The 16,358-nt window shown below is 36.5% G+C and overlaps 1 protein-coding gene across 1 annotated transcript in view; it reads left to right on the forward strand.

Annotated features, from left to right (window-relative positions):
- ADAMTS6 (ADAM metallopeptidase with thrombospondin type 1 motif 6) overlaps positions 1–16,358 on the forward strand; it is a 300,191-nt gene that overhangs the window by 115,252 nt on the left and 168,581 nt on the right. Inside the window, exons 7-8 of the mRNA XM_040452059.1 lie at positions 6,738–6,781; positions 10,892–10,997. Of these exons, the coding sequence (XP_040307993.1) occupies positions 6,738–6,781; positions 10,892–10,997 (150 nt within the window). The remainder of the gene's footprint in view (positions 1–6,737; positions 6,782–10,891; positions 10,998–16,358) is intronic.

Raw genomic sequence — 16,358 nt, forward strand, 5'->3', positions numbered from 1 at the left:
GATCCACATAAGAGTGAAAACATATGGTATCTGTCTTTCTCTGTATGGCTTATTTCACTTAGCATCACACTCTCCAGTTCCATCCATGTTGCTACAAAGGGCCCTATTTCATTCTTTCTCATTGCCACGTAGTACTCCATTGTATATATAAACCACAGTTTCTTTATCCATTCATCAGTTGATGGACATTTAGGCTCTTTCCACAATTTGGCTATTGTTGAGAGTGCTGCTATAAACATTGGGGTATAAGTGCCCCTATGCATCAGTACTCCTGTATCCCTTGGGTAAATTCCTAGCAGTGCTACTGCTGGGTCATAGGGTAGGTCTATTTTTAATTTTTTGAGGAACCTCCACCCTGTTTTCCAGAGCGGCTGCAACAGTTTGCATTCCCACGAACAGTGCAAGTAGGTTCCTGTTTCTCCACATCCTCTCCAGCATCTATAGTCTCCTGATTTGTTCATTTTGGCCACTCTGACTAGCGTGAGGTGATACCTGAGTGTGGTTTTGATTTGTATTTCCCTGATAAGGAGCGACGTTGAACATCTTTTCATGTGCCTGTTGGCCATCCGGATGTCTTCTTTAGAGAAGTGTCTATTCATGTATTCTGCCCATTTCTTCACTGGGTTATTTGTTTTTCGGGTGTGGAGTTTGGTGAGCTCTTTATAGATTTTGGATACTAGCTCTTTGTCCGATATGTCATTTGCAAATATCTTTTCCCATTCCGTTGGTTGCCTTTTAGTTTCGTTGATTCTTTCCTTTGCTGTGCAGAAGATTTTTATCTTCATGAGGTCCCAATAGTTCATTTTTGCTTTTAATTCCCTTGCCCTTGGGGATGTGTCAAGTAAGAAATTGCTGCGGCTGAGGTCAGAGAGGCTTTTTCCTGCTTTCTCCTCTAGGGTTTTGATGGTTTCCTGTCTCACATTCAGGTCCTTTATCCATTTTGAGTTTATTTTTGTGAATGGTGTAAGAAAGTGATCTAGTTTCATTCTTCTGCATGTTGCTGTCCAGTTCTCCCAGCACCATTTGTTAAAGAGACTGTCTTTTTTCCAATGGATGTTCTTTCCTGCTTTGTCAAAGATGAGTTGGCCATACATTTGTGGGTCTAGTTCTGGGGTTTCTATTCTATTCCATTGGTCTATGTGTCTGTTTTTGTGCCAATACCATGCTGTCTTGATGATGACAGCTTTGTAGTAGAGGCTAAAGTCTGGGATTGTGATGCCTCCTGCTTTGGTCTTCTTCTTCAAAATTACTTTGGCTATTCGGGGCCTTTTGTGGTTCCATATGAGTTTTAGGATTGCTTGTTCTAGCTTCGAGAAGAATGCTGGTGCAATTTTGATTGGGATTGCATTGAATGTGTAGATTTCTTTGGGTAGTATTGACATTTTAACAATATTTATTCTTCCAACCCATGAGCATGGAATGTTTTTCCATTTCTTTATATCTTCTTTGATTACCTTCATAAGCTTTCTATAGTTTTCAACATACAGATCTTGTACATCTTTGGTTAGGTTTATTCCTAGGTATTTTATGCTTCTTGGTGCAATTGTGAATGGGATCAGTTTCTTTATTTGTCTTTCTGTTGCTTCATTATTAGTGTATAAGAATGCAACTGATTTCTGTACCTTGATTTTGTATCCTGCAACTTTGCTAAATTCATGTATCAGTTCTAGCAGACTTTTGGTGGAGTCTCTCGGATTTTCCATGTATAATATCATGTGAACTGCAAAAAGTGAAAGCTTGACTTCATCTTTGCCAATTTTGATGCCTTTGATTTCCTTTTGTTGTCTGATTGCTGATGCTAGCACTTCCAACACTATGTTAAACAACAGCGGTGAGAGTGGACATCCCTGTCATATTCCAGATCTCAGGAGGAAAGCTCTCAGTTTTTCCCCATTGAGGATGATATTAGCTGTGGGCTTTTCATAAATGGCTTTTATGATGTTTAAGTATGTTCCTTCTATCCCAACTTTCTCGAGGGTTTTTATTAAGAAAGGATGCTGAATTTTGTCAAATGCTTTTTCTGCATTGATTGACAGGATCATATGGTTCTTATCTCTTCTTTTATTTATGTGATATATCACGTTGATTGATTTGCAGATGTTGAACCATCCCTGCATCCCAGGAATGAATCCCACTTGATCGTGGTGAAGAATTCTTTTTATATGCTGTTGAATTCGATTTGCTAGTATCTTATTGAGAATTTTTGCATCCATATTCATCAGGGATATTGGCCTGTAGTTCTCTTTTTTTTTACTGGGTCTCTGTCTGGTTTAGGAATCAAAGTAATACTGGCTTCATAGAATAAGTCTGGAAGTTTTCTTTCCCTTTCTATTTTTTGGAATAGCTTGAGAAGGATAGGTATTATCTCTGCTTTAAATGTCTGGTAGAATTCCCCAGGGAAGCCATCTGGTCCTGGACTCCTATTTGTTGGGAGATTTTTGATAACTGATTCAATTTCTTCGTTGGTTATGGGTCTGTTCAAGCTTTCTATCTCCTCCAGTTTGAGTTTTGGAAGTGTGTGGGTGTTTAGGAATTTGTCCATTTCTTCCAGGTTGCCCAGTTTGTTGGCACATAATTTTTCATAGTATTCCCTGATAATTTCTTGTATTTCTGAGGGATTGGTTGTAATAATTCCATTTCCATTCATGATTTTATGTATTAGGGTCATCTCCCTTTTCTTTTTGAGAAGCCTGGCTAGAGGTTTATTAATTTTGTTTATTTTTTCAAAAAAACCAACTCTTGGTTTCATTGATCTGCTCTACAGTTTTTTTAGATTCTATATTGTTTATTTCTACTCTGATCTTTGTTATTTCTCTTCTTCTGCTGGGTTTGGGGTGTCTTTGCTGTTCTGCTTCTATTTCCTTTAGGTGTGCTGTTAGATTTTCCTTTTGGGATTTTCCTTGTTTCTTGAGATAGGCCTGGATTGCAATGTATTTTCCTCTCAGAACTGCCTTCACTGCATCCCAAAGTGTTTGGATTGTTGTATTTTCATTTTCGTTTGTTTCCATATATTTTTTAATTTCTTCTCTAATTGCCTGGTTGACCCACTCATTCTTTAGTAGGGTGTTCTTTAACTTCCATGCTTTTGGAGGTTTTCCAGACTTTTTCCTGTGGTTGATTTCAAGCTTCATAGCATTGTGGTCCAAAAGTATGCATGGTATAATTTCAATTCTTGTATACTTATGAAGGGCTGTTTTGTGACCCAGTATGTGATCTATCTTGGAGAATGTTCCATGTGCACTCAAGAAGAAAGTATATTCTGTTGCTTTGGGATGCAGAGTTCTAAATATATCTGTCAAGTCCATCTGATCCAATGTATCATTCAGGGCCCTTGTTTCTTTATTGACCATGTGTCTAGATGATCTCTCTGTTGTTGTAAGCGGGGTATTAAAGTCCCCTGCAATTACCACATTCTTGTCAATAAGGTTACTTATGTTTGTGAGTAATTGTTTTATATATTTGGGGGCTCCGGTATTCGGTGCATACACATTCATAATTGTTAGTTTTTCTTGATGGATAGACCCTGTAATTATTATATAATGCCCTTCTTCATCTCTTGTTACAGCCTTTAATTTAAAGTCTAGTTTGTCTGATATAAGTATGGCTACCCCAGATTTCTTTTGACTTCCAGTAGCATGATAAATAGTTCTCCATCCCCTCACTTTCAATCTGAAAGTGTCCTCAGGTCTAAAATGAGTCTCTTGTAGACAGCAAATAGATGGATCTTGTTTTTTTATCCATTCTGATACCCTATGTCTTTGGTTGGCGCATTTAGTCCATTTACATTCAGTGTTATTATAGAAAGATATGGGTTTAGAGTCATTGTGATGTGTGTAGGTTTCATGCTTGTAGCGATGTCTCTGGTACTTTGTCTCACAGGATCCCCCTTAGGATCTCTTGTAGGGCTGGTTTAGTGGTGATGAATTCCTTCAGTTTCTGTTTTTTTGGGAAGACCTTTATCTCTCCTTCTATTCTAAATGATAGATTTGCTGGATAGAGGATTCTCGGCTGCATATTTTTTCTGTTCATCACATTGAAGATTTCCTGCCATTCCTTTCTGGCCTGCCAAGTTTCAGTAGAGAGATCCGTCACTAGTCTTATCGGTCTCCCTTTATATGTTAGAGCACGTTTATCCCTAGCTGCTTTCAGAATTTTCTCTTTATTCTTGTATTTTGCCACTTTTGCTATGATATGTCATTAGGAAGATCGATTCAAGTTGCATCTGAAGGGAGTTCTCTGTGCCTCTTGTCTTTCAATGCCTTCTTCCTTCCCCAGATTAGGGAAGTTCTCAGATATTATTTCTTCAAGTACACCTTCAGCACCTTTCCCTCTCTCTTCCTCCTCTGGGATACCAATTATGTGTAGATTATTTCTCTCTAGTGCATCACTTAGTTCTCTAATTTTCCCCTCATACTCCTGGATTTTTTTTTTGTCTCTCTTTTTCTCAGCTTCTTCTTTTTCCATAATTTTATCTTCTGGTCCACCTATTCTCTCCTCTGCCTCTTCAATCAGAGCTGTGGTCATCTCCATTTTATTTTGCAGCTCATTAATAGCATTTTTTAGCTCCTCCTGGCTGTTCCTTGGTCCCTTGATCTCTGTAGCAATAGATTCTCTGCTGTCCTTTATACAGTTTTCAAGCCCAGTGATTAATTTTATGACTATAGTTCTAAATTCACTTTCTTTTATATTGTTTAAATCGTTTTTGATCAGTTCGTTAGCTGTTGTTATTTCCTGGAGGTTTTTTTGAGGGGGATTCTTCTGTTTCGTCATTTTGGATAGTCCCTGGAGTGGTGCGGGACTTCGGGGGAACTTCCCCTGTGTTGTCTGTGTTGCATTGGTGGGTGTGGCCGCAGTCAGACCTGATGTCTGCCCCCAGCCCACCGCTGGGGCCATAGTCAGACTGGTGTGTGTCTTCTCTTCCCCTCTCCTAGGGGCGGGATTCACTGTGGGGTGGCGTGGCCCGCCTGGGCTACTTGCACACTGTCAGGCTTGTGGTGCTGTGGATCTGTAGTATTAGATGGGGTGGATCGGCAAGGTGCATAGGGGCAGGAGGGGCAGGCTCAGCTCACTTTTCCTTCAGGGCCCTGCAGCACCGGCAGTGAGTCAGAACCACCGCCAGAGGGATGGATCCGTAGAAGCACAGCCTTGGGTGTTTGCGTGGTGCAAGCAAGTTCCCCGACAGGAACTGGTTCCCTTTGGGATTTTGGCTTGGGGATGGGCAAGGGGGATGGCACTGGCGAGCGCCTTTGTTCCCCGCCAAGCTGCGCTCTGTAGTCCGGGGCTCAACAACTCTCCCTCCCGTTGTCCTCCAGCCCTCCCTCTCTCTGAGCAGAGCTGTTGTTAACTTATAACCTTCTACATGTTAAGTCCCCCTTGCTGTCCGAACACACTCCGTCTGGCCCCTCCACTTTTGTCAGCCAGACTCGAGGGCTCTGCTTGGCCAGTGGGCTGCCCCTCTGCCCCAGCTCCCTCCCGCCAGTCCGTGTAGCGCTCAATGCCTCTCCACCCATCCTACCCTCTTCCGTGGGCCTCTCGTCTATGCTTGGCTCCGGAGACTCTGTTCTGCTAGTCTTCTCGTGGTTTTCTGGGTTATTTAGGCAGGTGTAGGTGGAATCTAAGTGATCAGCAGGTCGCAGTGAGCCCAGCATCCTCCTACGCTGCCATCTTCCTTCAAAAAAAAAAAAAGTGATATTTGTTTCTTGAAAATACATTTTGATCTGGTGAACAAGAAGGGATTAATTATTAATCCCTTCCCTCAGTATTATGGACTATTATTTATGTACAATCAAAGAACTTTTATAACTTGGATTTTCCTGTAGCTTGTGAAATATTATATTTTACCTGAAAAGCTTTCATTTCTAGCATAAAACATAGGCTAATAAAAGTGATCAGTGTTTTTAAATTTCTTTTTTATTCTCACTTTAAAATGCAATGCTTTTGGTTTTAAAGATTACAAGAATATATAAAAATGCTTAGAATAGGTTTTCATATCAATATTGATTTAGCTTTCTAAATGTAGTGTATTTTAAAATATGCAACATTACCTATGGACTTAATATTTTCTATTTAGTTATATGCAGTATAGCATTAGAGTAAGCCCAGCCAACATTAGGAAAGCTTCTCTTGAGCTATTTATTTAACTATTTGCAAATTCACTTAAAAATACTTGTGTTTTAAACATGCTAAATTGATGGTATGCAAGTAGAAAAACTATGTGATATCAATTTTATTCCCATTGCTGTATTGGGCTAATTTTTTAAAACAAGAACCTGTGTTACAGTTGAAGGAACTCCAGATAGTTCTCATAGCTCAGCAGTATAAAACACAATCTGTGGCTATAATAAAAAAAATATTCCAGCATGTTCAAAGAGATTGGGGATAAAAAGCCACTCATTTGCTTTTTTGTAGATGCAGTAGCAATCTGCAGACAAGCTATTCTAGCTTCAAAACAGTATGGTAGATGGTTTTCTGGAACTTGCAATTACAGAAATCCACTTTAACCTTTCTTTCTTACTGGCAGGTGTCCCATTGGCTTGCAGCCAGAGGCTGCGAGTGTAGTGCAGCCGGTGTGTCCCCCAGAGTGCTGAAAATGCCGACACTCCAGCTGGCTGCTCATAATTGCACTGATTGTGGTCTGACAACCCAGAGCTCTAAGAAAGAAATGTGATGAATATACGAAAATATTTTACAAATTTGATCAGATTACAAATTTCATCTCTCTTTTTTCTCCTCTATAGATATGATATCTGCACTTATAAAAATAAGCCCTGTGGAACATTGGGTAAGTTTTTTATGAAGGGAGGATAGTTCAGATTGTCTTTTTGGTCCAGTGACTTTACTCTTCATCATTAATTTGGTCATTTTCCTTTCTGGCACATCTGAAATTACTCCCATAAATTGTTAAAAATTTAACCTTTGTGGTATGTCACTTACTAGGAAACAAGTGGAATGATGATTAAAAACAACTTAGAAGATGTTTCTAAATCTTCAAACAATCATGTTGAATCAAAAGTTACCACTCTATAATGTGTTTTCCAAAAATACCAAGGAATTTGAGACCAAAGGAAAGCAAACAGCATCTTCAAATATCAGGCTAGGAAAGGAAAGGGGGAAAACTGGGGGGGGGAGATGTTGTGTTCTTAATGTACTTCCTTCGGTGCAATTTTGTGGAACATGTATATCCCTATAAATTAGGATATTAGAAATTTTCAGTACCTGAACAACAATAAAATAAGAGAGAGAGAGAGGGAGAGAGAGAAGACAGGAGTATCTTTGTTTTGCTCCCCAAATATCATTTGTTCTTTTGAAAAGCGTTTCTGTAGTATTTTAGAATTTAAAAAATTACATTTTGTTGCAGAGCATAACTTCATTCTGGTTAAAAGTTAACTGCAAATATAAATGGAGGGAAATGATAGCTTTCAACTCGACTTAATTGTTAAACAACTAGAGTTATTTTTAAGAACAGGCTTTTTTTTTCTATGATAAATTTTTTAGTGTCATAGAGACTTTATACAGACACAAAAGTTAAGCACCTGAAGGTGAATTTCTACTGTCTCTATGAAAAGTCTCAATTTTCTTATATGTAAAGGAACAATTGTGAAATCTATTCCTATGCCCCTCAAAAGAATTTTGGGAAGATCAAATTTAAGTAGAAATGGGAGGAAAGATGTTACCCAATTTCCTAGGGAGTTCAGAAAGCCACCTGTTTATAGAGACTTGTCTTGATTTTTATCTGCATTTCCACTCTTCTCCTACCGCATTTCCCTTGGGATTTAAGGGTAAAGAAGAAATCCCAATTAACCAATTTGAGTATTTATAGTGGAGAAGTTTGCTAGTTACAAAGCATAATGGCAAAAGAGCTGTCTTTCCTTAGAGATCTCACTTCAAAAAGATTTCGGTTTTTAGGTTAATTAGACAATGTAATTCATTGGAAAGGACCCTAAACTGGAAACTAACAGCTGGCTTTGACAGTTTCATTGCATTAGCCTTTACTCTTCATTTAGGACTTTGTTCCTCAATTTCCTTATCTACGAAGTAGGAGCAGTATCTGCCCTTATGCAGCAGGGATATTGTAAAAATCATTTCAAGAAAGATGTTTGGTAAAGAAGTACTATAAAATGCACTGGTATTATTACTTATTGTAGAAATTATACTATTTAACCTAACCTCTCTATTATTCAAATTCAATAAAGCATTTACTAAGTGCTTAATCAATTTTAGGTACAATGGACACTAAGCTTCAAAACTAGAGCTTGTATTTTTCTAGTATATATATATTCTGAGGATATACATATGTGTATATATGTATACATATACATACACATATTCTATTCTGATTTTTGAAGGTAGATTATTTACATTGAGATATGTTCTTTATTAGGATATTAGTAATAACACTGCCTGTACTTTTCTTGTTATTTTTACCAAAGTAGATTGAAGATATTTTTCTACCCTACATCTCTTTTTTTTCCCCGAGTATGTATTCCAACTTTTATAGTTTATTAATTTCTCAAATGAATACAATAATACTTTAGTACATGTCAATGCATTTTCAAGCTCAGTATAAATTATTTTTCAAATTATAAACCATTGTAAATTATTTTTTGTATTATGTCATGGTGAAAACTGAGTGCATATGTTTACATGTGTTGACCTTCATATGTGGAAAAAATATTATCAGTACAGAATTTATCAGGTTTTTTTCTTTTTGGGTGGTTATTCTGGCAACTTTCATGTTGGTTTTATGCTAATACTTGCATATTGTACCTTGCTTAGTACTTCTGATGACCAACTGTTACGTGGCTAAGTAGATTTAAGGGTGCAAACTGTGGCCATCAAACTGAGGAAATCTAAATGACCCAAAGAGTAATCAAACCCCTATTAACACAATCACACGTAAGAACTTTGACAACTTCAATTTTACAGAAATACGGAAAGTTGTAGGGGTTGTAAAAATAACATCTAAATTATTTTATTTCACTTAAGATTAAGCTGTGCATTTTCAACTAGTAGTTATTTCCCAAATATGTTCTTTCTAAAGTTGTTCTTTTAGTAGAACAACTAAGTTAATTTTCTATCAGATACAGAAGTAAATCTGTGCTTGCAAATACACCTTGGGGAGTCATTGAGAAAAATACTACCACATGGCATAGACCAAACAACCACAATAACAACAAGCAAAAAGCTAACCCATGGAATAATATATTTTGGAAAATAGAAGAAATGTTAATTTCACAATAATTATTCTTTGTAATTGTTTTTTAGCCAAATTTCATAAAACTCAAAACAGAAACATTTTTCAGTGTGGCTTTGTTCTTCCAATATCATGGATGATATTGAACTCAATAGCTTAAAGCCAGATAATCTACAGCAAACGTTTTTTGTATTCTTTCTCTCCTTCTCCTTCTCTCTCTTTCTCTTAGTGGAATTTGGAAGTAACATTGATTAAATATTTTTGATTAACAGAAAAAAAATCAAGTCACCTTGCCCCAACTAGTACCTCTTTTTACTTCCTCTTCTTCAGGTCTCAAGACTTCTAAGTCAGTAGAAGGACACTATAAGATAACACTAGTATTTATAATAACTCAGAGAGGCAGAAATCAACCTCTTTCCCAACTCCTGCTCCTTCCACATAAAACAGTAGGAAAAGCAAACAGTCTATTAGGTAATCTAACACTGACCTCAACTTTGTTCCAGCGTGGCTATTATGTTCATATTTTATATTAGAAGGTACAGAGAAACAATTTCTAGAACTTTCTTGTCAGTAAAAATATTAACTGAATAGCTTTTACTATTCCAAATTAGTGTAGCTGGGAAATTGTACTTAGCATAGAACATTGTTTATTGCAGTCAATAAATATTCATTGAAATGAATTCGAACCACTTTTTGTGGGGAGATAATTATTACTTGGGTAATGATAGTAGACTACTAACATATAAAATATAAAATATAAAATGTTTTTTCTACTTTTCCTTCAATTTCTTCTAAATAACTGTCATCCCTATATGTGTTAAATATGATTTGGCATCTGTTTCCTTATGACACGTGACATTTTATCTTTCACACAAAAATTCTTTTTTCTAAGCACTGTTTTAAAGTTATGTATTAATTCACAGGGCATGATATTTATTTGGAAGTAAATATGAAAGCTTTTGAAATGGAAGTAAAAATGAAAACATAACAGTTCACTAAAATCAGCAAGTTAACACTGTAGTTTTTGCTTTATTAGTAAAACTAAGGCATTGAAGGGGGATGGAAGAGGGATAAATACACTGAGTGCGTGAAAGACTTGCTTTCCATTAAAATACCAAAAGACACTGTTGTGTCACTACCAGAACTGATTTCAGAAGATTAAAAAAGTGCAAAACCTATTTTTTAACAGTTCTCCTTTTTCTCTTTTGAATCATTCATTTTTGCTTTTATAAAAAAAGTCATTAAAAATTATTTGGGATTCCCTTTTTTTGGTAACTAAAAAGTTGCTTGTATATTTTTATGAACCCACTAAACTTAAACAGATCTCTTTAGAAAAATAATGTGGATATATTTTGCTTTCTACAGCCTAAAGAATGTTAAAATAGAAATGCTTTCTTGAATTCCCTCTTCTGGCTCAAGTTACTAGGTGGTCCCAAGTTACCAGAAGTAAAATTTATAAATCTAACCCCTAGTCTAGACATTTTCCAGCACTGACTGCAGTTCAAAAAATATTAATGTCTAGCCGGCAAAGTGAAACTCCCCCCAGTGATTTTGCAAATGACTAGAAAGTTAACCTTTTGCCAACTGTTCCTTCTGTGCATGGAGGTTATTAAAAAGAATCCAGGCATTTATAAGTATGGGCTTTTTAAGACTGAAACACCTTGGCTTGACCCTTTGTGTCTCCTTCTGTTTATTCAGGCTTGGCCTCTGTGGCTGGAATGTGTGAGCCTGAAAGGAGCTGCAGCATTAATGAAGACATTGGCCTGGGTTCAGCTTTTACCATTGCACATGAGATTGGTCACAAGTGAGTGAGTTTAAGAAAATCAAAATAAATTTTAGAACTCCACTCTTTTGAGCAACTCATAACTACTGTGTGGAACGCCTGTGCTCAACCGTATTTTACTGCCTTTTTGTCTGATTTCAATAGAGAATGTTATCATTTGGGGTGTTGAGATAAATCATCTTAAGAACTGGAGACTTGTTAAATAATCTTTATGGTTCAATGACCCATAGTTTTAGAGTGGTGAATGCACCACACTTAAGTTTTGTTACATGTATTTGAAATAATTTACCTTTAGCATGGTCTGCTCATCACCTAGTTCCTCCAAGTTAAATTGTTTAAGTGATCTGTTTTTTCATTAAGTGACAATACCTATATATTTTAAAATCACTATTGACACTGCTACCATAAAGTCTGCTTTGACTTTTCACTCTTCATACAGCTGTGAACATACCTTTTCCAGACATAAAGTTTGTGCAATTGATGCTGTGTAACTTTGTTTTCAGGTGTACTTGTATGTCACTGAAACACACACACACACACACACACACACACACACACACACACACACACAATCAAAACTGATGTTACAGAGAGCAGTGAGACATCATTTTCATAACTTTTTAGGAGGCTCTGGAGTTTTTAATATTTGCTTTAAATAAATCTGTGCCCCAAACTGTCCTATGGCTGTCCCCCTGAATACACACACATAGCAGTAAAATCCTTACTTTGTTTATTTCAAGCAACAGGCAGTAGTAAATGTAAAAGCCTGCTCATGTAGAAGGAGAGAAATTTGAAAACTGTAAAAGGATAGTCAAACAGTTTTAAGTGAAACAAGCAGCCTATTTGCAGGAACTCCTGACATTTGTATGATTTAAGTTTTACAGTCTACTTTTTTGGTAGAGAAATGGATGGGGGAAAAGAAGAACAAATAGAAATGAATGTTTATTATACACTTGCCTCAGAGGTCATTCCTAAGATAAATCTGTAGTTCAGCTATTTTTTTTTCAAAGTGGAGAGTGAAATTGAGTCAGTCTGTTGCATTATTTTGAAGATTGCAATTTAAATTATACCAAATTAGTGTTGATTTATGTAAATGCAAGTGACTAGCAAGTTTAAACCTAACTTGATTCAGACATGAGGAAAAGTCAGTATTACAGTTTTAATGAAGTCTTAAAAATATTGGTATTCTAGTTTCCATTGCAATAAACAGCAGGAGTACACAAGGGGAAAGCCTCTGAACCAGTCAGTTTATCTTCAACGCACTTAAAACTCTGGCTCATTAATGACTGTCATAATCTTATGCAACCAGACTGAATTTAATAGGTTCCGTTAGATTCAATTACATTGAAAGGTTAGGACAAGTAACATACAGTGGATAAATTATGTATGTATGGGAGCACCATTTCCACATGCAGTCATAAATTAGTCAGTGTCAGCATATGCATTGTAAGGCTCATTCTTGTATGTACTTAATAGCTGAAGTGAGGGTTTATCTTTCTTTGTATCTTTTATTAAGATGAAGATTCTAACTGACCTTCTCTGTCAGAATTCCTAGAGTCCTTTTTGTTGTTTTTGGCCTCTTGGGTAATTCCTTCTAATTCTTTGTAAGATGAATGGTTTGTACCTTATGTAGAAGATTATGAAAGAGAAGTAGAGTATCAATATACCTTTTAAGATTTATATGCTCTGGAATAACTTTATTTCACAACTAATTCTTGTTTGATAATGCAACTGCTAAAAAATGAGGAGGTGGGGAATTTACAAAATGCTTTATGTTGAGAGCCAGAAGAAATTCTTCCATTTAAAAATGTTATTTGACAAACTAAAAATCAGCTATCTTTCCATGTCCAGTTGATTAATGGGTCAGTTTCCTCTACTCCCTTTTCCCCAGACAATGAGGCGGGATATATCTAACATATCTTCTTCAATGTAACAAATTATTATTTGGTCACTTAAGGAAAATCTATTTCATGGATGGAGATCCCTTGACTTGTTTTTAAGACCTTGGGCTTAGCTTTAAGGAACTTAGCAAGTCAACTCTGGCACAACTCATGGCATCACTAAAATACAATCCCCTATTCTTCCTGAAAGAAAGCAACAGCCATGGTAAATATATCAGGTATAGTTTTCAGTTAGAGTGTGCTGAATTTTTATAACTTGTATCATTTAGTAGGATGGATTGTAAGTGATGCGACAATATCTGCAGGTTCATCACAGTGAAGAATATTTGACTATAAATTATTGAGAAGTGCCCTCATTGAATCACTAGACTGAAGATTTTCAATGTATTCTTTACATTGTGTAGAATATGGTTTTGCACCCACTGTATACTTGTGTAGGTATAGAATAGCCATTTTAAACAGCTATGGGACAAATTTTTCCTTGAGTAGGCCTTGGTGACCACTTTTATTGGTGGGGGTGGGGGGTGGACCATACGGGAATTGAATTAGTGACCACTTTTATTTCTCTCCATGGCTTTGTGAAAACAAGAAAGATTGAGGTTTATGCAATATTTAAGTAACATGTCTAGCTGTAATGTAGCTATAAGCCAAAGGCAATTAATGAACCTTATAGAAATGAATGTTCATTGAAATATTTTTTTGTTAATAAACTAGTTGCCATAGATTTCAGCAATTGAAAAAATTGAAAAAATTTCAGCAATTGAAAAAATTATGATGTTGAAAGGGGGTGGCAAGGGGCGCCTGGGTGGCGCAGTCGGTTGAGCGTCCGACTTCAGCCAGGTCACGATCTCGCGGTCTGTGAGTTCGAGCCCCGCGTCGGGCTCTCGGCTGATGGCTCAGAGCCTGGAGCCTGTTTCCGATTCTGTGTCTCCCTCTCTCTCTGCCCCTCCCCCGTTCGTGCTCTGTCTCTCTCTGTCCCAAAAATAAATAAACGTTGAAAAAAAAAATTAAAAAAAAAAAAAAAAAAAAAGAAAGGGGTGGCAAGAATTCAACCAGACTTCTTTATGTTGAGAAAAGTCTGATGTTTCCACATGGTATAAGAATAAATAATCTTAAAAAGATCTTAAAAATTGTCGTAGTTATTTGAGATGCATATTTCAATATGCAGGACTGAGTGACAGGATGTCTGAGATTTACTTTGAAAAGAAAATGAAAAAGAGAAAGATAAGGCAAGAATAGCATCTTGAATTTTATCATCTTGAAAATGTATGAATGGGAGTTGATTATGCCACTCTTTCTACTATTGTGCATGTCTGATATTTTCTCACAAAAAAGAAATAGGTCCTAAGATCATAGATCTTTTCATTAACTTAACCCATTTATTAATTAATCATGATTTAATGAACTATAACTCTGATTTTGAGAGAATTTATGGAAGTGTTAAATGTTTTAGCAAAAGCTGCAGGTGTTTATTGGCCTTGCTTTTGGAAATCAGTACCAATGTTTGGTCTTACCAATAGGGATATAGAAGATTGGTTAGGAGATGATTTTTTTTTTTTTTTTTTTTTTTTTTTTTTTAAGGAGAAATGTGGCAGACTTCATGACAAAATGGTAAATTAGGCTACCTGTATTAGGAAGCTCTTATTACTATTTTCTTTTATCTGAACTTGCCTTCTGTTGCAAGTACTTAGGTTGTCTCTAAATGCTTGATTAGGGCTCTACTTTCATAATAGAAGGCTAATAATTAACATACACTGAGGGATTCTTAATATTTGAGACTGTATTTGGGACTTTAATGCTTTTTGTCTAGTTTTGATGTCAAAATAATGTTAGTCTTATAAATGAGTGAAGAAGTATTCTATTTTCTGGAAGAGTTTGCTTTCCCATGAGTACATTTTAAAACATTATTTTGGTATAATTTACATACAATAAATATGCATACATTTTGAGTATGGATCAGTGAATTTTGGCAAATGTATATAACCGTTTAACCACCACCATAATCAAGATATCAACATTTCCATTACCTGAACAAGTCCCCTTATTCCCTTTTATAGTCAGTCTCCACCTTTTCTCTGGGCCCAGACAGCCACAGATCTACTTTCCATCACTATAGATTAGCCTTGTCTTTTCTATAGTTTCATTTAAGTGGACTTATATAGTGGGTACTCTTTTGTGATTAGTTTCTTTCCCTTAGCATAATGCTTTGGAGATTCACCCATGTTGTGTGTACCAGTAGCTTTGTTGTTGTTGTTGTTGTTGTTTTCTGAATAATATTCCCTATTGATAATGATACCACCTACCACATTTTAGGTTTTTTCTAGTTTGGGGCTATTAAGATGAATAGAACTGCTGTGAACATCCACGTACGCGTATTTGTTTGGACATATACTTTCATCTCTCTTGGGTGGTACTGTTGGTAGTATGGTATGTGTTAGGTTCACTCTATCATAAACTGGTTTTCAAAGTGTCTCTATACCATTTTACATTCCCACTAGCAATCTCTGAGAGTTTTGATTACTTCAAGATCCTTGCCAACATTTGTTTTTGTCTTTTTAATTTTAGCCATTATTATGCATTTCAGTGGCATCTCATTGTAATTTTAATTAGTTAAGCAACTATTTTCTGGTAAATAATGATGTTAGTGATGATGAGCATCTTTTTTTTTTTAATTTTTTTTTATTTTTTTTTAATTTATATATGAAATTTATTGTCAAATTGGTTTCCATACAACACCCAGTGCTCATCCCAAAAGGTGCCCTCCTCAATACCCATCACCCACCCTCTCCTCCCTCCCACCCCCCATCAACCCTCAGTTTGCTCTCAGTTCTCAACAGTCTCTTATGCTTTGGCTCTCTCCCACTCTAACCTCTTTTTTTTTTTTTTTTTCCCTTCCCCTCCCCCATGGGTTCCTGTTAAGTTTCTCAGGATCCACATAAGAGTGAAACCATATGGTATCTGTCTTTCTCTGTATGGCTTATTTCACTTAGCATCACACTCTCCAGTTCCATCCACGTTGCTACAAAAGGCCATATTTCATTTTTTCTCATTGCCACGTAGTATTCCATTGTGTATATAAACCACAATTTCTTTATCCATTCATCAGTTGATGGACATTTAGGCTCTTTCCATAATTTGGCTATTGTTGAGAGTGCTGCTATGAACATTGGGGTACAAGTGCCCCTATGCATCAGCACTCCTGTGTCCCTTGGATAAATTCCCAGCAGTGCTATTGCTGGGTCATAGGGTAGGTCTATTTTTAATTTTCTGAGGAACCTCCACACTGCTTTCCAGAGTGGCTGCACCAATTTGCATTCCCACCAACAGTGCAAGAGGGTTCCCGTTTCTCCACATCCTCTCCAGCATCTATAGTCTCCTGATTTGTTCATTTTGGCCACTCTGACTGGCGTGAGGTGATATCTGAGTGTGGTTTTGATTTGTATTTCCCTGATAAGGAGCGACGCTGAACATCTTTTCATGT

This window comes from Herpailurus yagouaroundi, unplaced genomic scaffold (genome assembly GCF_014898765.1).
Source record: "Herpailurus yagouaroundi ecotype Mexico unplaced genomic scaffold, PumYag 29, whole genome shotgun sequence".
Lineage (NCBI taxonomy): Eukaryota > Metazoa > Chordata > Mammalia > Carnivora > Felidae > Herpailurus > Herpailurus yagouaroundi.